Here is a 26306-nt window from a genome sequence, read left to right as displayed (position 1 = left end):
TCTTGCTGCTGTGGTCATGTGGTCCTCCTCCATCAGGGGCCATCTTGCCCCACACTGCATCTGTGGAAGGATTCTAAACATAGCATTCTTTCTAAGATGCAGTGTTTAGCAAGATGCGCCCTGACAGAGGAGGACCATAAAAACAGTGGCAAATGCACTGTGAACCAATGCAAGCCAGAATAACATCAGAAGGAAGTTAGGTTAAGTAATTGTATAACTTATAGGAAGTTAGCAGGAACCTGCAGTACTGAACTATACTTTTAATCTTTCATGAGAAAATTCTATGCGTTCTGCCTGTGTTTACTCATATAAGGATTTCTATCTCACCCATCTAATGTACACACACCGCTCTGGGTGGCTTACAACAATTGAAACCAGCTACATGACACTATAGCGCTTCATAAAATAGCGTAAGATAAACAGAGGCAGCCCCCTAAACCTAAAGCTATGTGTAGTTCATACTAACTGTCCCTGCGCTGAAATTCTGTGTTGAGCAAAGCTGGATTTTTATGATGCATATACTTTTAGGGTGCAATCCTATGCATGTTTAGACAGAAAAAAACCCTACAACTCCCAGCATTCCCCAGTCTGCATAGCTGGCTGGGGAATGCTGGGAGTTGTAGAACTTTTTTCTGTCAAAACCTGCATAGGACTACGCCCTTAGTGTGGGGTGGTTTTTGTTTTTTGTTTTTTAGTATTTTTGCATAATTTCTTTGTTCTGGATTTTCTACTTGAGGGAATGGGCAAAGAGCTCTGAACCTCCACCCAAACCATTGGAAAGTACATTTAGCCGGCCATCTGGCTTCTGAGATTTTTCGTCAGCCTAGCCCTGATACTTTCAAACAGATCTTCACAGCCATAACAACTAGCGAAGTCCTCTTTAAAATAAATAAATAAATCCCCAACGCTCAGGAAGCTGTATCCTAAATCTAATAACACATCCCGCAGTTTTTCTATGCTCTCATAGAATTGCAGATGTGTACAAGTCCTATTCAGGTGTTCGAATATCATCAATATGTAGGGGACATAGGGATGTGTGTGCTGCCCCCCGCACACCTCCCCTCCGCCCCCCCCTTTCTATGTAGATGGGGAAGGCCTGAAGAGAAACTGTTTGGCTGAACGCAGTTTCAGTGCTCTGCGTGATGGTGAACTCTGTGCAGGTTTCTGGATCAGGCAGAGCAGTGTAACTGTGTTCAGTTGTACTGTTTCTCTTCAGACGTTCCCCATCAACAAATGGAGAAGCGTGGCCTGCCCCCATGTCCCCTCCATGCTTACCATTTTTGAATGCCGAAATGATTTTGCTTTATATCCTGGCATGTGAGAAGAGCCAGGGAATGAAAGGGGAAGCCAGGATTTATTGAAATGAGTTGTTTTGTAGAGATACATGCAAAGCTCTCACTACTCTCACTTATGAGCATTCCCCTCTCCTGACTGAGGTTAAGTGATGCTTATACATGATTGAAAGAGAGGACTTTGTCAGAATTTCCCCAAAATTAAACAAACCCCATGAAAGTCAACAGCAGAAGGGCGGGGGGCAGGGAGCCTCAGAAGTATAGTATATGGAGTTGATGACAGGGTGAACAGCTTTTCATATTAGGGATGTGATGGATTAAAGAAAGGTTTTTACAAAATGATAGCAAAAGAAAAATCTTAAGATCTATTTCGGGCTTTTCCAAACGCTCTTTCAAGATCAGAGACTTTCTGAAAGAGGGGGAAATGCTTTAAAGTGCTAATTCTGTCTCTCTCTCTCTCTCTCTCTCTCTCTCTCTCTCCCTCTCTCTCTCTCTTTTTCAGGATTAAAAAAACATACTTGCAGTCAGCATGTACTTGCTGGTCCAAGGGTTTCCTGTGATGCTGTACTGAGGCTAATATATTACAGTGTGATCCTATACATGTCTGCTCAGAAGTAAGCCCTATTGAGTTCCATGTACTTATTCCCAAGTAAATAAGTATAGAAATGCACTCTCAATCCTATAGTTCAGATCATTGCCTTTAAAGTCCTGTATATATAACCTGGGCCCAGCATCCCCACAGGGAGCTGCTTCTCTCACACAACTTCCTTGCCTTCTTTGATTAGCCAGTGTAAAGCTGCTTTGATCTTATCTAAATGTGAAGAAAGATCAGGTAAAGCATGGATCAGTGCCTTTTCAGTGGTGGTACCTATCATGGGGCATAGTCTTCCCCAGAGAAGTCTATCAGCCACTTTTCTGCCTGTCATTTATCTAGTTAAGGCTTTTATGTTAATCGATGCTTTAACTAAATTGGCCATTGCTTGTACTTTTAGTAACTAATTTGTATGGGCAGGATCCATCCCACCCCCCTTGGCATGCACAGCTCTCAGGAATTTGGGGAAGAACAGAAGAGCTGATTCTCCAAATGGAACATGAATATGGGCCTCCTGTTGAAGATAAGGATCTGATTTGGACGTCACACTAAGCCACAGTCAGTTGTCACTATGGGTGGTGGTTGCACAGTGGCTTAGTGTGACACCAGAACCCGGCATGGCTCTTTCATTGTGGGTTGTTTTTCACAGACAAGCCGTCCTGAGAACCCATGCCTTGTAGAAGGGTTGGTCAGTATGGCTTGTTCTCAGGGTGGCTTGTCCCAGCATGCTTGAGCAAGAGCGGCAAAAACCCCTGCCAGGCGCTTCTGCCCTCTGTCTATTATATCTTGAAATGATACTAGTCAATCTACTCCTCCATTTCATCACCTCCCTAGACAGTGACACTTTCTAGATTTGGGCAAATCCGCTAAAGTGCCGTAACTAGAGAGATGCTATTGAGCTAGATGGATCTGACTCAGTATATAGCAGTTTCCTATGTTGTATTTGTCCATTTTGGAGCATGTTGGGTACTTGCTTTCTATGCATCTGAGAACTGCTTTCTCCCCTCCAGAACAAAGCAAACAACTGGCAAGCATAACCCCAAGTATTAAGTGTTTCCTCTCCTCCTTGAACACCTCATTGGCTGGGACTCAGCCGTGCAGCAGATGGGGTGATGTAACTGGTGGGAGGCAAAGGATTGGCTGTGGAAGGAGATCCTGCTGTCTTTCTTCTCTCTGTTATGGTCCAATCTGTTCCTGCCCCCTATATGGGCAATGCTTACCCAGCGTTGCCATAAGCTAATCACGTGGTTCTCCCATTGGATGATGCCATGGACAAATGTTCAGCCTGTCCAATGGCAAACATATCGTTTCTTTATCCTCACTTCAGGAAACCCATTTAGAATAGTATTCCGTGGGTTTCCTCAGAACCTACAGTATACCACACCCATTTTTAGCATGTTTTCTTCCCATTGCTTCACAGGGCCGATTGACACATGCACATACACCACTTGATGGCTGCAAGCAGTGACTTGCATGTGTGAATGAGATCTCATGGGTCTTCCAACGGAATTTTCATACCGCCTTCTCAAGCTTTTCAGCAATGAAACTCAGCTCTCATATTCAGCTGGGTGTAAGTCATTAAGCATTGAGTAGTCAAGTATGAAACATCAAGCAGCACCCCAAACCGCTCTGTAATCGTTCTTTGTTTGGGGCTGAACTACTTGGCTAAATGGATTATGGCAGACTGTTTCAAAAGAGGGTGGTGCAGCTGAGAAGCTTGGTCCTGTTTTGTCAATGAATTCAGTGTTAGTCTGCAACAGAGACAGGGCAGATAGGAAAGCTTGAGTGAGAAAAGGGAAATTTGCATTTCAAGATTTTGCATGAGGAAAGGAGACAGAACTCTGGATGCTTCTTGTTCTGCTGTTTGCCTTCAGGGTCCCTCGAGGATTTACGAATTTGGCTATTTGTATCCCCCTGCCCCCTCCCGCTAAATCAGGCAGCTGATACAGAATTGATACTGAGAATGCTTATGGCGATCAGACCATCAGGCTGCGGCAAGCAACATTCACCACCAGCCATCAGTATCAGTCTATCAGGTTCCCCTCCAGCATGAACCTCTGGAGACTTGGGTAGCCTCTGTGGATGAAGGGAGATGGCAGAAAGCATTGAATCACTTTGTCTCTTCCCCGGATACTTGTAGTCCCTAAGATAGATATGTGTCCTTATGAAACCTGGTTTCTTTTTCATGATCTTGACACCTCCATTGTCCAAAATAATTGTTTCTTATTGTACAACAGCCCTGAGAGGTAGGCCGGAATGAGACATCATGATCCAGTGGACTTCAAGTGTGGACTTGAAACTACATCTCCTTAATCCCAAGTACATTGTGTTCATTAGGTGACCCTGGGACTAATCACTGTTTCTCAGGGTTGCCTCTCTTATAGTGCTGTTGTGAGAAGAAAATGGGATAAATCCACATACGCTGTGAACTCTTGGGAGGAAGGGCAGGGTACAAATGTGATAGATAGATAGATAGATAGATAGATAGATAGATAGATAGATAGATAGATAAATAAACAAATATTGGAACACCAACATGAGAACAGTTATGCTTCAGAAGTAGGTGGAACGATGTAGGGAAAATAGCATTTTCCCTACAGAAAGAAGGCACAAGCCAGACTCATGCACAGCTTATTCAACATCCCATGCCAGTTGGAAGGCTGCATATTGTCCACATTTATAGGAAGCTCCATTTAACAAAGGGCCAAAACACATGTTAAAGCAAATGGATCACTATTTGGCACTATTTGGGATTAGGACCCCAGTGAGTTGAAAGGGTTAGAGCCCCCCTTCCCATACCAGCATCCCTATCTAGATTGGGCCTCTATGCTTTCTTTAGAGAAAAAAAAGACGTAACTGTTTTCTACGTCTTTAAAGTAATGTGTGCTTTGGGTCAAAACTAGAGCTGTGCACAAATGGCATCTCAAAATTCTCCAGCCTATTTGTGGGCAGAGAAATTGTGTGTGTGCGTGTGCGCGCGCGCGCGTGGAATTTCGTCGAATTTCTCTTAGGGGAGGAGAAATTCTCCAACAGTTTTTCACAGGCAGGGCTCACTATTGGCAGGGGTTGTAGCACAGCTTCTTTCTTTTTTCCAGAGGGGTTTTGGTTTATTCCACTGCTTCTGTAGGTGCCAACAGCATCAACTGTGTTGAGGCTTCCACTTTTTTGAGGCAGAATTTGAATTTCTTTTGGTGGTATTTTTGAGCTTACCTAATCACTGTGACCCTTTCATGGATCACTGCCTTGTTGTGGCGAAGGGGCTTGCGTAACTCAGTGAAGCCATAAGCTATGCCGTGCAGGGCCACCCAAGGTGGACAGGTCATGGTGAAGAGTTCTGACAAAATGTGGTCCACTGGAGAAGGAAATGGCAACCCACTCCAGTATTCTTGCCAAGTAAACCCCATGGAACGTTTCACAAGGCTAAAAGATATGACACTGGAAGATGAGCCCCTCAGGTCGGAAGGTGTCCAATATACTACTGGGGAAGAGCAGAGGGTATTTCCAAGTAGCGCCAGAAAGAGTGAAGCGGCTGGGCCAAAGCTGAAAGGACACTCAGCTGTGGATGTGTCTGGTGGTGAAAAGAAAGTCCGATGCTGTAAAGAACAACATTGTTTAGGAACCTGGAATGTAAGATCAATGAATCAAGGTAAGCTGGAGGTGGTCAAACATGAGATGGCAAGACTGAACATCGACATCTTGGGAATCAGCGAACTAAAATGGAAAAGCATAGGCGAATTTAATTCAGGTGACCATTACATCTACTACTGTGGGCAAAAATCCCTTAGAAGAAATGGAGTAGCACTCATAGCCAACAAAAGGGTGAGAAAAGCAGTACTGGGGTACAATCTCAAAAACGATAGAATGATCTCAGTACGAATCCAAGGCAAACCATTCAACATCACAGTAATTCAAATCTATTCCCCAACCACTGAGGCCGAAGAAGCTGAGGTTGATCGGTTCTATGAAGACCTACAACACCTTCTAGAACCAACACCAAAAAACGATGTCCTCTTCATCATAGGGGATTGGAATGCTAAAGCAGGAAGTCAAGAAATAACTGGGATAGCAGGCAAGCATGGCCTTGGTGTACAAAATGAAGCAGGACAAAGGCTAATAGAGTTTTTCGAAGAGAACACGCTGATCATAGCAAACACTCTTTTCCAACAGCACAAGAGGTGACTCTACACATGGACATCATCAGATGGTCAATATCAAAACCAGATTGATTATGTACTTTGCAGTCAAAGATGGGGAAGCTCCATACAATCAGTAAAAACAAGACCTGGAGCTGACTGTGGCTCAGATCATGAGCTTCTTATTGCAAAATTTCGGCTTAAATTGAAGAACATAGGGAAAACCACTAAACCATTCAGGTATGACTGGCCTGCAAGCTCATATTACGCCAGTACTTTTCCAGCTGCACTGGCTGCCAGTCCATTTCCGGGCCCAATTCAAAGTTCTGGTGTTAACATTCAAAGCCCTTAACGGCTTGGGGCCAGGTTACCTGAAGGATCTCCTCCTCCCATATGTGCCTGCCCAGACCTTAAGATCATCATCAGCGGCCCTTCTCCGTGAGCCCCTGCCAAAGGAAGTGAGGCGGGTATAGAAGGAGGAGCGCTTTTTCTGTTGTGGCACCCCGGCTCTGGAATGAGCTCCCTAGTGTGGTTCGCCTGGCACCTACATTGTATTCCTTTCAGCGCCAGGTGAAGACCTTTTTATTTTCCCAGGCATTTTAGCATTGTAGCTTTCTAAATTTTTATCTTTGCTGTTTTAAATCTGTATTTTAAACTCCTGCACTGCTGCTAGGTTTTATTGCGGTTGTATTGTTATATTGTGGTTTTAATGTTCTGTATATTTTAAATTGTTTTATTGTGTGTTGTTTGGTTTTAATTTTTGTGAACTGCCCAGAGAGCTTCGGCTATTAGAAATGAAATAAATATAGAAATAAATAAATAAATAAATAAATAAATAAAAATCTAAATCATATCCTTTATGAATATACAGGGGAGGTGAGGAATAGATTTAAGGGATTAGACCTGATAGACAGAGTGCCTGAGGAACTATGGATGGAGGTCCGTAACATTGTTAGGAGGCAGCAACAAAATCCATCCCAAAGAAAAAGAAATGCAAGAAAGCAAAGGGGCTGTCTGATGAGGCTTTACAAGTAGCTGAGGAAAGAAGGGAAGCGAAAAGCAAGGGAGAAAGGGGAAGATATACCCAACTGAACGCAGAGTTCCAGAGAATAGCAAGGAGAGACAAGAAGGTCTTCTTAAATGAACAATGCAAAGAAATCGAAGAAAACAATAGAATGGGAAAGACTAGAGATCTCTTCAAGAAAACTGGAGATATCAAGGGAAGGTTTTGTGCAAAGATGGGCATGATAAAGGACAAAGAAGGCAGGGACCTAACAGAAGCAGATGAGATTAAGAAGAGTTGGAAAGAATACACAGAAGAACTATACAGGAAAGATCTGAATGTCCCTGATAGCCATGATAGTGCGGTCACTGAACTTGAGCCGGACATCCTAGAGAGTGAAGTGGGCCTTAGGAAGCATTACTAACAACAAAGCTAGCGGAGATGACAGTATTCCAGCTCAGCTATTTAAGATCCTAAAAGATTATGCTGTTAAAGTGCTGCACTCGATATGCCAACAAATTTGGAACACTCAACAGTGGCCACAAGACTGGAAAAGGTTAGTTTACATTCCAATTCCAAAGAAGGGCAATGCCAAAGAGTGTTCAAACTACCGTACAATTGCACTCATTTCACATGCCAGCAAGGTTATGCTCAAAATCCTACAAGCTAAGCTTCAGCAACATGTGAACTGAGAACTACCAGAAGTTCAAGCGGAGTTTCAAAGAGGCAGAGGAACTAGAGATCAAATCACCAACATTTGCTGGATCATGGAGAAAGCAAGAGAATTCCAGAAAAACATCTATTTCTGCTTCATTGACTACGCTAAAGCCTTTGATTGTGTGGATCACAACAAACTGTGGCAAATTCTTAAAGAGAAGGGAGTACCAGACCACCTTACCTGTCTCCTGAGAAGCCTGTACGAGGGTCAAGAAGCAACAGTAAGAACCGGACATGGAACAAACAACCGATTGGTTCAAAATTGGGAAAGGAGTACAGCAAGGCAGTATATTGTCGCCCTGCTTATTTAATTTATATGCCGAGTACATCATGAGAAACGTCAGGTTGGATGAATCACAGGTCAGAATTAAGATTGCTGGGAGAATTATCAACAACCTCAAATATGCAGACAATACCACCCTAATGGCAGAAAGCAAAGAAGATCTAAGGAGCCTCTTGTTGAGGGTGAAAGTGGAGAGTGCAAAAGCTGGTTTGAAATTCAACATTAAAGAAACTAAGATCATGGCATCTGGCCCCATCACGTCCTGGCATATAGAAGGGGAAGAAATGGAAGCAGTGACAGATTTTATTTTTTTGGGCTCCAAGATCACCGCAGACAGTGTCTGTAGCCATGAAATTAAAAGACGCTCCTTGGGAGGAAAGCTATGGCAAACCTAGACAGCATAGTAAGAAGCAGAGACATCACCTTGCCAACAAAGGTCCGTCTAATCAAAACTATGGTTTTCCCAGTAGCAACGTATGGCTGTGAGAGCTGGATTATAAGGAAGGCTGAACACTGAAGAATCGATGCTGTCGAACTGTGGTGCTGGAGAAGACTCTTACGAGTCCCCTGGACTGCAAGCAGGTCAAATCAGTCAATCCTAAAGGAAATCAACCCTGACTGCTCATTGGAAGGGCAGATCCTGAAGCTGAAGCTCAAATATTTTGGCCACCTAATACAAAGAGAAAAGTCACTGGAAAAGACCCTGATGCTGGGAAAGATTGAAGGCAAAAGGAGAAGGGGACGGCAGAGGATGAGATGGCTAGATAGCATCACCGATGCAATGAATATGAACTTGAGCACACTCCGGGAGAGAGCGCAGGACAGGAAGGCCTGGCGTGCTATGGTCCATGGGGTCACGAAGAGTCGGACACGTGGGTCTTTTCCAGTGACTTTTCTCTTCGCATTAGGTGGCCAAAATATTTGAGCTTCAGCTTCAGTATCTGTCCTTCCAATGAGCAGTCAGGGTTGATTTCAGTATCTCTCCTTTCCAATGAGCAGTCAGGGAGGAGGAACAAGAGTGGGGGGGAGCTTAAATCTCTCTGTTGAATTGCCATGGCCCTGAATTGGGGCCACAAGCATTTACCCAGAGGTAAGTCAATCACACATACCCACATAGCTGTGCTAATTCCACCCACAAGGGGATAAAGCTAGTTGCTGTCAAATGAAGTGCCTAGCTGGAGGAGAACCAGTTGAGTTTTTCACTGCTCTTGCCAGGCAACTGTGTAGCCTTTACAAATATGCCATGCAGAAACCACGCTGCTGCATTTGCACATTGCGACAAGCCACCCTGAAAACAAGCTACCCTGAAAAACCCAACAACAAGCCATGGGTTTTCAGGGTGGCTTGTGCATGGTTAACAGCCCGTGCTTAAGCCATTGTGCTGGGTTTGGACAACATGACAAGCCACTCTGAAGCAAAAAAGGATGACAACCCACAGTGGGTTGTTACATCGTGCGAAACAGGTCGATGAATGTTCGGACCTGTCTGCAGCAGGTGCCCATGAAACAAGACAGGACAGTGGTTTCAGCACCATGGAAAGCTCCAAGCAAGCAACTTCTTCCAAGAAAGGGTGTTGGTGTGGTGTTGTGAGTTCCTCCATCCGGCCTGCCTCTCTTAAGCTCCACCCCCTATCTGAAGAGTGGGAATTCTTAAAGGATTAACACCCTGGCCTGAAGGTGAGCACTTCTTCTGTTTTTTGTTTTCTCCCACCTGGTGTGCTCCCTGTGCCACTGGGCAAATGTGGTGGAGTGGGTGGTTCTTAATTTCTCAGGTGAATTGGGCTTGGGGGGAAAGCAACCATGACAGACCTGGCATGGGTTCCAGAGGGTCCTAACACTAGCTTGAGGTTCAATATCAGGAACCCAGTCCAATTCCTTAGCAGCCCTGGGCTTGGCCAGGTCATCCTCCTCTGACTCTCAGCTCAAGGCTGGGGCCAGGATAATTCGGAGCCTGCACTGTGGATCATTTGGGCTCATGGGAGCCTTTGACTGATTAATTTCTCATGGCACACCAGTAGTTTGCCCATGGCACACATCTTGAGAATGACTGGTCTTGCTTCACTGGATCCCTTTTCTTTTGCGTTTTCAATCGGCCCAGACCAGGCTGCCTGGGGAGCTGATTTTCACTTGGGGTGTTTTCACCAGCGATTTACTCCGAGCTGGCTGTGTGTTGAGGTTGTTAGGGATACATGACATTATGGCCATCCAGCAGCCACCCCGGAGCATATCAGGGAAAAACCAGATTTCCTGAGACTGCTTAAAGTCCGATTCCTCTCTTCAGGTCGGATTCTCAGTGGTATAGTTGCTGTGTGCCCCAACCCCTGCATTTATCTCAGGTATGCTAGCCCTGCCCAGGGCTGTGCCTTTCACTGTGACCCTGGTCAAGGGGCGTTTCCTCCCACTGTGCTGAATGAGGCTTGCCCTCTCAATGACTACAGAAATAACAAAGAAGCCCTTCAACTGACACCGCACATTTTAAAGCCCAATTCCTTAAGTGTGATTAAGTGCGATCTTGAGGCTCCGATTAATTGTCTTAGGGAGTAACTACTTCCCAGCTTCCTTATAGAGGTCCTGTGCATTAAAATGGGGGCTGGTTTCCATCTCTTTCCCACAACAAACCCATTAGTGTCTACTCAGAAGTAACTCCCATTGTGCTGAATGAGGCCTGCCCCTGAGTGCCCACATCAGAACTTTCAGAGATTCCCCTCAATTGAAATTGCACATTTTAAAGCCCAGTTCCTTAAGTGTGATTAAGTGGGATCTCGAGGCTCTGATTCATTACCTTAGGAAGTAAGTACTTCACAACTTTGTTACAGATATCCTGCGCAGGGTACAATGGGGGCTAGTTCCTGTCTTTGTGTTTACTACTGTCTTTCCCACAACAAACCCGTTACTGTCTCCTCAGAGGTAACTCCCATTGTGGTCAGTGAGGTCCTGTGGCTTAAAATGGGGTGGTAGTTTCTGTCTTTATGTTCTCCCCCCTCTTCCCCAGCACAAGCATATGTGTGTCTACTCGGAAGTAACTCCCATTGTGCTCAATGAGGCTTGCTCCTGAAATGCAGGTGCATCTGGCCTTTCAGGGGAAAGCCGAAAAGGGGAGAGGGAGGAAGCCTCTCTTATTGGTTGAGCAGCCCCTGTCAGTCAAATGATGTTCACTCCAACCCCCCAGGAAGTATGTTCTGTGGAGCAATTTTTTGGTCTGGAGAATCTGCTTGTGGAACGCTGTTCACAGCAAAGCCAATTCCTTAAAAAAAAATCCAGTACTCCTCCGTTAGGTTCTCCTTCCACTGTGGAAACACAGTCTTGGGCAAGAGATTCTTACTGCCTGATTTGTGTAGCCCTGGACTCTCTCTGCTCCCAGCTTGCCTGTTGCTCAGCTTGCCATCTCAAAGAGATAATACCACCCCCTTCTTTAGCCAAGAAATTAGTCCACATATGATGCGAGTGTCATGACATTACCCTCTTTCACATTGGCTCAACACAGTGGGAAAGGACTAAAGATGCTGAGGGACTCCTTTTGGGGATTCCAGATGCCAAGATAAATAGCGGTGGTGGAAGAGATGCAGCTGGCAGAGTCCTTCCTTGTGAACAATCCACCCCAAATGGTACCTGCAGGCAACGAGTGCCTGACTTGTGAGCAATATAAGTGATTCTTACATTTTTCCTCCCTGTATCATGCAAAGGTTAATTCATTTAAGATCAATGTGATCCTTACCCAAGAGATCCCTTTGCCTAAAAGCCTCACCTCCTTACTTCATAGCCAGGTGGTAAAAGGCCTCTGAATGGGAGCCTAGTGACCTAGCATCTTCCTCCTTACACAAAGCAGGTGACGGTCAGCCCTTATGGGTGGTTTCCAAGAGGCTCTTCTAGGCCAACTTATTTGTTTGTTTGTTTGTTTGTTTATTTATTTATTTATTTCACATTTCTATACTGCCTGATAGCTGGAGCTCTCTGGGCCCTTACCAACTGAGGGCGCAATCCTATGGGGGTACTCGGCCGCTTCTGAACTCAGAGGTGGCCGACTATCCAATGCAAGGCGGGCTGAGCGTTGAGGGGATCTTCTCATCTGTGCTCCAGCCACCCTGCATTTGCACCTACATGGCCAATTTTGTTTGTCTAGCCAGGGTGCCTTGGGGAGGGGGGAGGCCGGACGGCACATAGGAAGCATCGTAACAGCACTTCCATGGTCCCTTCCCACCCCCAAGAATGTCCCCCTTTCAGCTGCTCCACACTGCTCTTGTGAGCACAGAGCTGGGGACAAACCACGCCACCTATGAGGTGGTAGGGGAGGGGAGTCAGTTTTCTGGGAACCAACCTTGGTACCCGGTCTCCAAGGTTGGTTCCCAAAAAATGAAAAATCCTCTGGCCGTCTGGACACTGTCTAGTGGCCATAGGATTGTGCCCTGAGTCACACGATGCTCCTGTAGGTCAGCTACCCACAGGATGGCCAGTCACTAAACCTTTGATTGTGTTCAGCTTTAAAAGGCCTTACTAGTACTACTACAAGACTTGTGTACAAGATCAGAGTTTTGGCCCAGGTGCTCTGTTTTCAATACAATAATCCTACAAAAATCCTCTAGGGCAGGGGTCCCCAACCTTTTTGGACCAGTGGGCACATTTGGGAATTTGAGACCATGCTGTGGACACCATCACAAAATGCCTAATCAGTGGATCGCTGCTTTGGCATTTACCTGTCACATCTATGGATCTTAGGTTGCGTCTTATTCAGCAAAAGCTTTCGCTTCATGTCCATTGGACACAGCAATATCTCTTTAGTAAGGGACTGTCTAATTTGGCTAATTGCTGGTGGTTGCAATACAACTAATGGTTCTTTTAAATGTATGTTTTGGCAATGTCCGGTAGTTTCTTCTTTTTTGGAGGAGGTTATTACACAGATAAACTTTGTAGTGGAATAGTCTTTAATTTTTATTGGTGTATAACTCTTTTAAATTAGGTATCTGCTTCATGAAAATTAACAAATGGTCACTGTAAATGGATTCTTGGCACCCTTTTGACAGCTAAAAGATTGATATTACAATATCAGAAGAATAAACACTCACCTCCGATAATGCAATGAACGGAGAACCTTACAATACTTTAAATATTTGAAGAAGTGGCATATAGATGCCACCTTCAAATGGATACATTTGAATATTTGGTCCACTTTTACTGAAATCCATGAATAATTGCTATAAAGTTGTATGCATTTCATACACATCCATGTATGTATGTTTTTTAAAAATTGATTTTTTTTTTTAAATGCATAAGTTAAAAAAAATTGGGTGCCTCTGGGCACCATGTAGGGAACCCATTTGCGGGTGTCATTGGACATGCCTGCAGGCTCCATGGCACCTGTTGGGGGCCTGGCTCTAGAAAGGCCAACTCACAAGACTGAACTGGTATAATTAGAAATGTGGGCTGAGCATGAACGTCTGAGCTGAATCATGGTCATAACAAAGTTGTGATTCAGCTAACTTAGGATGCAACTGGCTCAAAACTCAGACATCACTGAGTTGGCTCACAACTCAGCCACAACTCATCAACCACATCATTGCTCAACCCACTGTTGTCTGCTGTGGATCAGACCTGAGACTGTTCTGTCTAGAAATACAACTGACCTTCAGAAGTACTGTATGGGTTGACCGGTCTATTGAACAAAGAGTGTGTGTGTCCCCAGCCACTCACCCTGGAAGGATTGCCCAGAAATAAACTCAGAAATGCTCTGTCATTGCTGGAGGTGCAAGCTGGCTATCATGAACCCATAGACCCATTCACTCAGTTAATTGTCAAATGAATTACAACAGTCTCCAATCAGCCTTGGGCTTCATTAATCTGTTGTTGGTGTGACATTAAATGGAGCCCATATATCTCCCTGCAATTGGAAGGTATTATTATTCTCATCACTATGGAGTTTTGTTGGTCCATCGTCATAGTGGCTTAGTCATGAACTGAGGAGGAATTTGACTATATCCATTGTCAGAAATATTGTTTTTGAAAATATGATTTTCAATTTATGAAGGGGGCAATTATCTCAGGTGCCATTACACAAACACATATTGTTGCTAAAATGAGAGAGAGAAGCAGATATAGTCAAAATATCCCACTATGTTCAGCAAATTAGACCCATAAGAAGCCACAGAATTCTAATGCAAGGTATCCACCAGAAGTTTACCTAAAGCATCCTTCCCCAACCTGGTGCCCTCCTGATGTTTTGGACCACAACTCCCAGTATTCCTGAACTTTAGTCATGCTGCTTTGGGCTGATGGGAGGTGAAGTCCAAAACATCTGGAGGGCAACCACTGCCACCAACCTAGAGCAGTGGTTTTCAAACTATATTCTGGGAGCAGGCCCAGTGTCAACACCCAGCACCCTTGGACAGTTGGGACAGAAGCGCCGCAGTAGGACCCTCTGGTTCTGACACTTGCTTTGTGCCCCTCCCTCCCAAGCTAAGCAGCTGGTGATTGGTGCTAATTTTACCTTTCACAATACATCAGAGTGACGATATGTTGGGTGTATTGTGGGAAATTTAAAATGGCGACTGATAGCTGCACATTGGTGACACCAGATAAGTACATAGCAGGGAGCCCACCAATGCAGGATAGGGCACATTGTCAAGGGTCTCTCAGATCTACAGCTGGATCTGCCTGGGAGAATCAGGAGAACGCAGGGATGGCAGAGAATTCTGCCACGGATCACGGTGAGGCCGAATGCCAGTGCATTCGGCCCCCCGAACTCCGTGGCGGAACGGCCTGCCCCCCCTGCGGATCCCCCCGGGACGAGACTCACCTGGGGCGGATCTTCCAGGCAGCGGCAGCTGCGGCGGCAGCTGTGGCGGCGGCATTTGCGTTCCTTATTTTTGCCATCTTAATCTACGTAAATATTTACGTAGACTATGACGGCGAAAATCAAGGGGAACGCAAATAGCGTAGCGGGCGCTATTTGCATCCCTTTTTGATTCCCCGTTTTAGCCTGCATGCCTAGAGGTAAGGAAAAGTTTAGTAAAAGAGTAAGTATGGATGTAATGTCTTCCTTATGTATTCAATATACCTTGTCATTGCTATCTGTTCTTTCATTGCACAGATGTGTTTACATAGTGCTAATCAAACCTATGAGAAGGAATGCCTTTCCTGAAAGGATGCACAGGCTAATTCAGATTCTTTTAATAAAAGAAAAAAGTCTGAGCAAGATCCATGAGTAGAACAGACTTCAAAGAGCATTATTATAGGAGTTATCCGCTGAAGTGGCTTTCACTGGCCACTTCATAGATCCTTTTTCTTAAAATGTAAGCAGTATAAGGGGCATATATGCTACTGAATTGCCATGTCTTAAATGTTCACAAGTATTCAAGTAAAGATGATTTCTAATGGATCAAACCTAAGTGGGGTAGAGTGAGGAACCTCTGCCTTTATTCAGCTGGATCTTTGCTTTAAAAAAAATCCATCCTATTGAAAGCAGTGGGAAGGCATATACACCCACCAGCCTGGAGCTGGTGTAGACTGGCTTAGACTGACCGAAGCCAGTGGTAGGCACACCCTGTTTCTCACTCTCTGCAATCCCTTCTCCCTCTGACTTGGTTCATGCAATCATTGCAGCCCACTGTTGCTTATTAGCCACAGTGGGTTGTGTGCGATCACGGTGGGTTGGCAATCCAAGCTCCCATGGCTTCTCGTTACATGCAAACCTGGTGAGGGTTGCTGGGGTGGCTGAGAAACCATCCAGGACCCATGGGCTGTTTTAGGGTTGTGGGTGGCTTGTCAACCACTCCAACAACCCACCCTCACCGGGTCTGCACACAACGAGAAGCTAAGCCCCCCCGTCATGCCCTGAATATTCAAAATGGTGGCTGATGCCACTACAAAAAGCCCCACTGGGAGGCCAATCCAGGGACATGTTGGGAAAGTGAGGGATTTTGGATCCAGGGAATCTAAAGGCACACCCGCCACATCCCTGGTACACTCCAGGTAGGGCCCTATTGCTGGAGGAAGCACCGCCGGCGGTACCCCTCCACCTGTAGAGATTTCCATGGGTATATGGGGAGCTTCTGGGATGGTTTTGCCACCGAAGGTCAGCAGAGGGAGTCTTCCATCCCATCCTAACTTCCCTCAACCAGTCCCCAGTGGAGGTTGGGAATCATTGGGATCAATCAACATGCAATTGTTTCCACACAGATATCCCATGCGAGTCCCTCCCTCAGGAAATGGAGTATACACCATTATAAGTGATGAGAAGGCCTCATGGGAGAAGCTACCAGTTGTACGCTATGTATACACTCAGAAAAGTATAATTACCTTTGTATATGACATTGTAACATAGAGCCACCCAAGGTCTCCCCACATGCACGTGATAGCTATGCATGAAACTGTTGCTTGTGAAAACAGCCCTTAGTCTCTACTGCAGTATATGTCCACCAGGGGGACCCTGTGGACTGTGACACTTAATTATATTATCAACAAGTCTACGGATCTGGAGGCTGTATTACCTGTGAATCCGGAAGGACAGTTGCAAACGTAACCTGATGCTCTATGGTAGCTGAATTCCGAGGGGAGCTCTGGAATCCTTCCATACCAGTTTGACCACGAGAATTCCACACATTCGCTCCCATGGAGGCATGGATTACTGCTACACTCACTGACATCGATTTCACAGTGAGAGCCTGTATAGCCTATGGGATTGGAAACACGGGAAGGTGTTGTAATTTTCTGATCATTATTGTTTCTGGACTGGGCTTGCAATATTCACTTTGAAAACAACCCAATTTTCCACCAAAGGTAGTACTGCAGAAGAACTGGTCTTATGTTTCACTAGTGAATGGACCTAGCTTCACATGGGTTGGAATAGCCCTTAGCTGGATACAGCAAAGGCTTCAATCAAACCTATGCAGTTGTCAGAGAGTTGGAGACTTTGTGCCCTCTCCATCTGAGTGCAGCCATGCCTGCTGGGACTCATAGGCACAGCCCCTTCCAGGTGTACCCTATAGCCCCTTTAGGGAGGGGCCTTTGCACTCCATTCCCCCCCCGGGGGGGCTACCCCACAGCGTATTAATCTCCCCTGGCTTCCAACTGTATGGACTGCAAAGCTATGTTCTACTTAGAAAAGTCTGACCCTAGGGGCTGAAGATGTTACTGCAGGCTCCAACCACATGGGCACATTAACATTAATTAAAAGTAATTAATATGTTTTAAGAACAGAATAACCTCAAGGCACACATCCCTGGGGTCTGCTTAGTATGCATGCCATGCTCCAGCTGTCTACGTTTCAAGGTCTTGTCACTATGGTGCTGACGGATGGACAGACAGACACACATCCTCTTTTATTATAGATGAGAGCGAGTTAAAAAGAACTTGGATATGAGCCACCTAGTTTCAACTAGGCAGACACATGGACTCAACTAGTGGCATGCTGGTAAGTCACTGTCAGCCCATAGAAAAGAACGCTGACCATTCGGCAGGCACATTATTGTTCCCTTTTCTCTCAGCAGGGGAAGTGAGGGCAGGGTGATCTTCACCAATTCTATGCCAAATGCAAACAAGCCACATAATTTAGTAGCCTGTGTGGAATTTCCCATTCAGAGAAGCTTGTTTTTTGCTTTCAACCCTCCCTCCCCATTTCTAGCCCTTGTTGCTGTGACAATGAGTTTTAAAGTGTGTTGGCAATGCTTTGAGAAGTGTCCATAGCAGGATTAAATAGGACTTCAAGCAGTCAGGGAAGGAGAATCGGGGTTCTGAATAGCTCATCCCCCCTCTCCATGATTAGCAGAAATATAATAAATAATGCATACTAAGTCAACATATGAAAATTGTTTCATTGCATTATTTATAAAGGTCAAACATTCAGCATCATTCGGTACAGAATTTAGGCTGCTTTGGCACATAAAACAACACTTTTTTTTCTTTACACAGAGTATGCACAGCTGTTACAGAGATGGGTGCTTGTGAGAAAATACAGAGCTTACCTGGCCAGCAGTGGCATATGTAACTCTCCATTATATCCTCACAGGTAGCATTGTTATGGCACGGGTGTGACCAGCAGAAAGGAATGGACATTTCACAGTGCAGGCCCATATATCCAGTGTCTGTACAGTTGCAGCTATATCTGCATTGCAATAGAAAATAAAAATAAAAATGGATCTTCATTATATTTCAATCCATAGATTGGTCTTTGACAGCTGTGCACACTTCTTTGTCTTGCGCAAAGCATTTCAGAACAACATTTGCTTCGACCCTTTTTTCCCTTTAATTTTCTTTAATTTAATTTGCTGGATGATGTAGGCCTTTCCTCTTCCTTTTTCATTAAGTGATAGCTTGAATTAGTCCCCCATTTCTTAGAAAGGGGCCTTTCGTACTTGGCTGCCTTTTCTGCCCACTTTGCATCGGGCCTTAGCCCTTGGAGTGTGCGGTATCCATGGAGGCTCCACCCCAACCAAAGTATGTGCATTAGAACATCTGTATAGCTGTGTGTGCAGGGGCCCTCTAGAGATGGTCTGATGAAGGGCTGGGGACTCTTTATAATGTCTTTTGGGGACTGCATGTCGGTGGTGGGCATGACCAAAGCCAGTGGTGGGCACACCCTGTTTCTCACTCTCTGCAATCCCTTCTCCTTCTGACTTGGTTCACACAATCGCTGTAGCCCACTGTTGCTTATTAGCCATGGTGGGTTGCATTTACCTGTGGGCACCAGGTTGGCAATCCAAGCTCCAATGGCTTCTCGTTACATACAAAACTGGTGAGGGTTGTTGGGGTGGCTGAGAAGTCATCCAGAACCCATGGGCTGTTTTAGGGTTGCGGGTGGCTTGTCAGCCACCCCAACAACCCACCCTCACCGGGTTTGCACGTAAGGAGAAGCTAAACCCCCCTGCCATGCCCTGAATATTCAAAATGGCAGCTGGTGCCATGACAAAAAGCTCCACGGGGAAATTCACCCCTAATAGCTTCTTGTTAGTTGCAAACCCTACCATTCTCTCTCTCTCTCTCTCTCTCTCTCTCTCTCTCCCTTCCTTCCTTCCTTCCTTCCTTTCTCTCCCTTACTCACCCAGGGGCCTGCTTGGGAAGGGACAGATCACTCTTGCCGGAGGTCTGACCTTCTCACTTTCAGAGGGATTTTGAAATGAGAGCCAATATGAGCCTAGGGCTACAGGTTGCTCCACCACACAAACACACACATTTATCAGCCATAAGTATTGAATGTCTGAAAAGAGCTTTTATCCCTTTCCAGTGCTATTGACTATTTCTGCATTGATTTTCCATCCAAGATTTTGCTTTCATTTTTCTTTCTGTCTCACTTATGTAACAAATATTCTTCTCCAACATATTTTAAAACTCTCCAGGTTTTCCCCCCTTCCATTTTATGGATCATCCAGTGGTTCACATTCACACTGAGCTGTACACTTTATGTATCTTTTAAAGTACATTTATTTTTCATTATTAGGAAATTGTCTCATACTGAGTCAGAGCATTGGCCCATCTAGCTCAGTGTTATCTACACTGCCTGGGAGTGGGAGCTTTTCTACAGGAGGCATTTATCATGCACTTCTGATTTTCATACTTATTTACTGGTTCTTTAGATGATGTCGTGATCCTCCAGTTTCACTTCTATTTTTTAAGAGTGCTTTCCCAGGGAAAATGGGGTATTATTTCTGAAAGTGAAAGAACTACTTGTGTGTTTGTGCTATTCTGCTATAGCACAGTGTCATCTAGAGGTTATGTAGTGGAAAAGCAGGAAAGGAAAAGCTCTTTGTGTAGAGTTTGGATCTTAGTTCTGCCATGAAACTGAAAGTAGATATAGTGATTAACAGCCATGCGTAGAAAAGCTCAGGGTTTCAGACAGAAGTCTTTGTCAGCCCTGCCTGGATATGCTGGGGATCAAACCTGGAACCTTTAGCATGCAAAGCATGTGCTCTTCCACTGAGTCCTTCCCTAAGGTGAGTGGGGATATTAAATAAGAAACCATATATATATACAATGTGTCAGGGTGGAAACTGAGCCAATAGAGCCCCAGAGCAGTTCTGATTCTGAGGAGGAACAGCAATCTGTGGGAGAGGAGCTCGCTCATCTCTCACAAGCACAGCAGCTGGCAGAGATGCCTCCTGCCAGCATTCCTGGGAGAGATAGTGACCCTGGCAGTGGGAGAGCGCTGGAGGGGGGCTTGCTGGATGCTCGGTGCAGACACAGGGAGCGACAACAGATGGAAGCCGCGGAGCGGAGGTGCTCCACTCGTTTGACGCTCAGACAACGGTTGCGTCCCAAGGACCCAAGGGAAAGAGGGAGGATCTCTCCCTAGCCCATAAGTTCAGGGTCTTCCCATGATTCTTCTTCAAACGGGGACCAACTGCCTTACCTGGAGCTTAGGCTACTCTGCTATCTTTCCCCAGTGCAGTTCCTTGCTTTGGCACTAGCAACTAGTATTCTGAAAGAGTCATAAAGTAATAAAGGAATAAAGTCTTGGAAAGAATTCCTCGTCGTCTGTGTCCTGAGTGGGCTATTGGTGGGGATTGCAAGAGGCAGCTAGGGCGCTCCTGACACAATGCACTGCAGGTATTTTGAAAGGGAAGTTCATATGCAATGCATCACTTAGAAGGCAAACTCCTTTTTCTGAAATCCCTAGCCCTGACATGAAATTTTGTTCCAATTTTGACAAATCTCTCCAATTTCAAATGGGCAAATTCAGATGTCCATTTTCAATTTCCACAATTCATGTTTACATGCATGTTCCTGAATTTGCACCCACCTACCATCAAATTTCATTACTCCCCATTGATCCAGTTTAAGGAACCAGTTTGACACAAAATTGTTCTGAGGGTGGCCTCTGCAAAATGATATTCATAGTACTAATGGTGCTGCAAAATTTGCATTTCACTTTATCGCATGAGAGCAGAAAACCCGAGCCTGTCATCAGAGCAATTATGTCAATGGACAGCTTTATTGGTGTACTCTGCACAGTGGTATAAATAATGGCTGTTCTTCAATTCAAGCAGAATACGGAATTCTACCTCGGCGTGACATCTGTTCTCTTGTGATAGGAGAATTCAATGGTTTACATTTGGAGGGTTTAAATTCCAAGTTCTGCTTTTTCAAATGACCAAACTATCAGAGCCAGCATTCCCTCTATTTCTGATGTACATGTTGTGTGCCATTGTTTATGTAGCCAAAACAGTACCACCCACACACCAGAGGAAGGCATCAGCAGGTCTGAGGGAAGCCCAAGGTTTGCAGAAGTAAAAAAAAAAATCTTTAGAAAAATAATCCTGATCGGAAACCTCCATGTGAAGTAAGCCATTAAGTTAGCCTCTTTTTTTCTCCTGCTCTCTCCCCCCCGCCCCGCCTCAATTTTTGTCACATCTTGTCTGATGAAGAGACCTGGCATTCTCAAAATCTTATGCACAATTTTGTTCATATTTGTGTGGTTCTGTATTCCCTGATGGTGGATTTTGGATTTTATTTTAGTATGTCTACCAAGAACATAAAGGAATTATCTAAATATTGGCAATATTTTTCTGATTCAGAAATGGAAGCCCATACTACATATTTACATGCAAAATAGCCCTTTTGGAACCAAAATAGCTTTCCTCCCTAACGGGAATGATCAGAATTTCAAAACAAAAGGGGAGATGGGAAGGATAGGGTGCTTAACCTTTTTCCCAGCTGCCATTATCCTGGCCCAAATAGTCCTCCTATCCCCAGATTGGCTTTTCCCCTTTTCAAATACACATTCCATCTTTCAAACCTGAAAAGCCACATGGTGGCATGGGGGATCTGGAATATGGAAACAGAAAGTGGGTAAAGGGTCAAGTGCTTAATTGCCTCCAGTAGAAGTGGCTTGTGGGGGAGATCCAAAAGATCTGCTCAGCTACTGTGTAATTTAGGGCAACCATGTTTAAAGAGGACAATCCTGTATCTGAAGGACTGTTCACTCCAAGTACGGTTTAAAGATAACCATAAGAAGGGAGAGCGAAGCAGGGGCCTCGAATTTGCCCATCAAGACTTAGCAGTACCTGGACAGCAAACTGGGCAGGCACCCAGGTCTACCTACACATAGTCTTCCCCACTATCTTGTATTACTATTTAAATGATAGTAAGTGTCTCTAAAGTTGTATTGATACATACAAATTAGCATATGCACATTTTATGCAAATCTGTCTCCTCATTCGTCCTCTTTTTTGGTATGCATTTCCTCTTTGCGGGGCAATTTGTGCCACCCTAGTGTAGTTTGAGCCTTACACTGCAGTCCTAAGGACACTTACCAGAAATCAATGGGATTTACTTCTACATGTAAATGCTTAGGACTGGGGTGCATAAAGGGCTTCTTTAGCATGAGGGCCCGGATTCTCTCTAGTTAAACTGGATGGGTGCTCCAATCTCCCTGGTTTCAACTATCACCCATCCTTAGCAACCTGGCCAGGGAAGATCCTACCCCCACCAGGCTGAAGAACCTGGTGGGACTCTTCTCTGCCTGACAGTGGTCAGCCCTAACTTTCTGTTCAAGTCTGGAGCATACATGTCCAATGTGGTGCAAGGCAGTGGAGGCTGGTGGCTCCAGTTTTGATGGGGCTGTGGATCCATTCTGGGTTTTAGTCAGAACCAGCCAGAACTCTAAGGGAGCTGTCCAAGGTGCTGAACCTATTTTCAGGTTAGGGGTAAGCACGTTGGAAAGCTCCTTTAGAGTTCTGGCTGGTTCTGACTAAAACTCAGAATGGGTCTACAGCCCCATCAAAATCGGAGCTGCCTGCCAGCCTCCAGTGGTGCAGGGTCCTGTGTAGAAGAAAACATCGGTTGGGACCAGGTGCAACCCATAGACGAACAGCCAGCCATGAGGCAGAGTGAGGCAGCTGTCTCGGGTAGCTAATTTGGGATGCCACGAAAAGGGCAGCAAATGGCTAGTTATTTAATTTATTACTGCCATATTTTTACTTCCAGGGAAGGGCAGAGGCCCTTGCAGGATTTCTTACCTCAAGTGCCCAACTAACTTGGCTGGCTTTGGGCAACCTGCGCCTTGACTTGGGATGGGGTTGCCATTTGCTGCTCTGCGTCAGGCACCAAAACTTCTTGAGCGGGCGCTGCAGTCAGCCATCTTGGGTGTAAATGATACTTCTCAATGGCAAGACTCTTTCCTCGAGACAGCAAATAGGTGGTTACCACCCCAGTGCAAACTGCTGGGGCAAAATGCATGTGTGTGCGTGTGCGTGTGGTGGGGAAAATAATTTAAAGTTTCAACTTTGAGCATTAAAGACAAGGAACATTGAGACTAGGAAGCATGACTCATACCTCCCATTTTCCACATGTGATGTAACATCCAAGGCCAACATAGCCTTTTCAGGTGTTCAAAATTGGGAATAATGAATGTGTGTGTGCGTGTAATAGGCTCTGCCTTCTACCTATGCATGTACAGCTGTATGCATGGACATTAGACATTCTAATGAACACACATAGGTAGGAAGTCAAGTCTGCTATCCCATTTCATAGATATTCATTATCCCCAGTTTTGAATACCTAAAGTGTGTTCCTAGACCTCTAATATAAACTTTTGAGCCACCTCCAAAATACCTTCTTAGAACATAAATGGAAGGATCCTATTTTAGAGGAAAATCTGAATTTCCCAACTTTGGCTGAGAATAAGATTAGCTTTCAGGGGTATTTCTAAGTATATCCCAAATTCTAGCTGGAATTGATGACCAAATGTGCAGCTGGTAAACAAAATCAAGATGTTTGCATCTTCAGCCTACTTAAACAAGAGGAGATTCAAGACTATCAGGCTAACGATAACAAGTGTTTTTCATCTGTTTTAAACAAGATTTTCCAACAGTGCGAGCACATACCCGTTGATATCATCTATACACTGCCCCCCATTGTGGCAGGGTTGACTTGCACACTCATCAAAGTTGATGGCACAGAGATCACCGAAGAAGCCGAGTGGACAGGAACAGTTGTAGCCCCCAAGACTGTCATGACAGGTTCCACCGTTCAGACATGGCTGTGACAAACACTCATCAATTTCTAGCTCACAGTTGATACCTGTGGAGAAAGCTAAGTACATTATGAAGTTTGAAGGCACATCCAAAGTGCCTGTTCTGGAAAGACATTTTTATTTATTTGTTGGCCTCTTGCAAGATGTGACAGTCTCAGATACTAATTATTATTTTTGCAATAATTCTTGTTTTAAATCCAGGAGTGCAGGAATCTACATAAGAAGAGCCATGCTGGATCAGACCAAGGGTCCATCTAGTCCAGCATTCTGTTCACACAGTGGCCAACCAGCTGTCGACCAGGAACCCACAAGCAGGACATGAGCAAAACAGCACCCTCCCACTCATGTTTCCCAGCAACTGGTGTACATAGGCATACTGCCTCTGATACTGGAGGTAGCACATAACCATCAGGACTAGTAGCCATTGGTAGCCTTTTCCTCCAGGAATTTGCCTAACCCCCTCTTAAAGCCATCCAAATTGGTGGCCATCACTACATCCTGTGGTAGGTAGCGTATTCCATAGTTCGACCATGTGCTGTGTGAAGAAGACCTTTTATCTGTCCAGAATCTCCCACCAATCAGCTTCATGGATGATACCGGGTTCTAGTATTGTGAGAGAGGGAGAAAAACGACTCCCTATTCATAATCTCCACACCTTGCATAATTTTGTACACCTCTATCATGTCTCCCCTTACCCTTCTTTTGTCCATGCTAAACAATCCCAGCTGTTGTAGCCTTCCCTCATAGGCAGGGATGTTAGAGAATTCTGCCACAGATCCCAGGGAGGCCGAATTCCAGTGAATTCGGCCCCCTGGAATCCGTGGAGGAACAGAGCAACCCGCCCCACCACCCAGTGAAAGCCCCACGAAACGGAGCCTACCTGGCGGCGGCTCTGGCAGCTCCGGCAGCTCCAGCGGCAGTGGCAGCTCTGGTGGCTCCAGCCACTGTCAGGCTGCAGCCGCAAATGTCGGCTGCTATGCCGGCCGCCATTTGTGTCCCTGGCAAGCTGTGATAGGCTACGTAAGTATCTACGTAGCCTATCACAGCTCAGGGCAGGGATGCAAATGGCGTAGCCGCCACCATTTGCATCCGTGTCTTTAGCCGTGATAGGCTACGTATATATTTACATAGCCTATCACGGCAAAAGACAGGTGCAAATGGCGTAGCGGCCGCCATTTGCGCCCCTGTCTTTTGCCATGATAGCCTACATAAATATATACGTAGCCTATCATGGCAACAGGAAGGAACGCAAATGGCGGCTACCGCAGCCGCCGCCATTTGCGTCCGTGTCTTTAGCCGTGATAGGCTACGTATGTATTTACGTAGCCTACGATGGCTAAAGACACGGACGCAAATGGTGGTGGCTATGGCGGCCTCCATTTGCATCCCTGTGCAGCCCAGCGGCTGGATGTCCGGCTGCAGGCAGCCCCAGCCAACGGGTCCACAGAGTCGCCCCCTGGCCAAGCGGAGCTGGCCAAGGAGGATTCCGGGGGGATGGATGGAGCGCCTCCCCCCCTCCAGCGGACGCTGCCACAGGCACAAGGTAAGGGATTCGTACATCCCTACTCATAGGAGAGATGTTCCAGCCTCTTGAAAATTTAGTTGCTCTTTTCCAGCTCTACAATATCTTTTTTTTTTTTAGGTGTGGTGACCTGAACTGTCACCACACCTAGTGGCCACTGGGAACTAAAAAAAAAAAATCATTCCTGGAAGCTGCATTGTTAAATAATAGAGGAAGCAGATCTCTCCTCCTCCTCCTTCTCCCCCCCCCCCGCACTGCAGTTTGTAAGGTCTGGCTGCTGCCTTTTCTTATTCCTTTAGGGCATAATCCTATGCATGTTTAGACCAAAGAAAGCCCTACAACTCCTAGCATGGTGAGAGTTATATATGATGTTGGGAGTAATAGGACTATTCCTGTCTAAACATGCATAGGATTGCACCCTCAGTGTGTGTGTGTGTGTGTGTGTGTGTGTGAGAGAGAGAGAGAGAGAGAGAGAGAGAGAGAGAGAGAGAATGGAGATGTGTGGAAATATTTTGGAGTTGGAGGGAGCAATCCTATCGCCGCTAGACAGTGGCTAGACGGCCATAGGATATTGTGTTATCCGGGAACTGACCTCCCCCCACTTCCGCACTGCCTCAGAGGCAGCATGAAACAGCCCCATCCTCCACACTTGCAAGAGGAGTGCGGAGTGGCCAAAAAGGGACATGTCTGGGGGCATTCTGGGGTGGGGAGGGTGGAAATGCCTGTACGGCACATCCTATGTGTCAACAGCAGCATCCTCCCCCGCTCCGCCCTCCCGCTGCTAAACAGCTGCAATTGGCTGTCTAG

At 45.6% G+C, this 26306-nt stretch overlaps 1 protein-coding gene across 1 annotated transcript in view; it reads right to left on the bottom strand.

Annotated features, from left to right (window-relative positions):
* The window catches only part of CRB1 (crumbs cell polarity complex component 1), a 161580-nt gene that overhangs the window by 108109 nt on the left and 27165 nt on the right, over window positions 1-26306 (bottom strand). Inside the window, exons 3-5 of the mRNA XM_084851626.1 lie at window positions 23829-24024; window positions 17973-18112; window positions 16500-16682 (exon numbers count right to left, since the gene is read on the bottom strand). Of these exons, the coding sequence (XP_084707752.1) occupies window positions 16500-16682; window positions 17973-18112; window positions 23829-24024 (519 nt within the window). The remainder of the gene's footprint in view (window positions 1-16499; window positions 16683-17972; window positions 18113-23828; window positions 24025-26306) is intronic.

The sequence above is a fragment of the Heloderma suspectum genome, chromosome 4, assembly GCF_057233095.1.
Source record: "Heloderma suspectum isolate Gila_16-S chromosome 4, 16-S_ref, whole genome shotgun sequence".
NCBI classification, from domain to species: Eukaryota; Metazoa; Chordata; class Lepidosauria; order Squamata; family Helodermatidae; genus Heloderma; species Heloderma suspectum.
The sequence above is the reverse complement of the archived record's forward strand: the minus strand, read 5'-3'. Positions and strand labels throughout refer to the sequence as shown.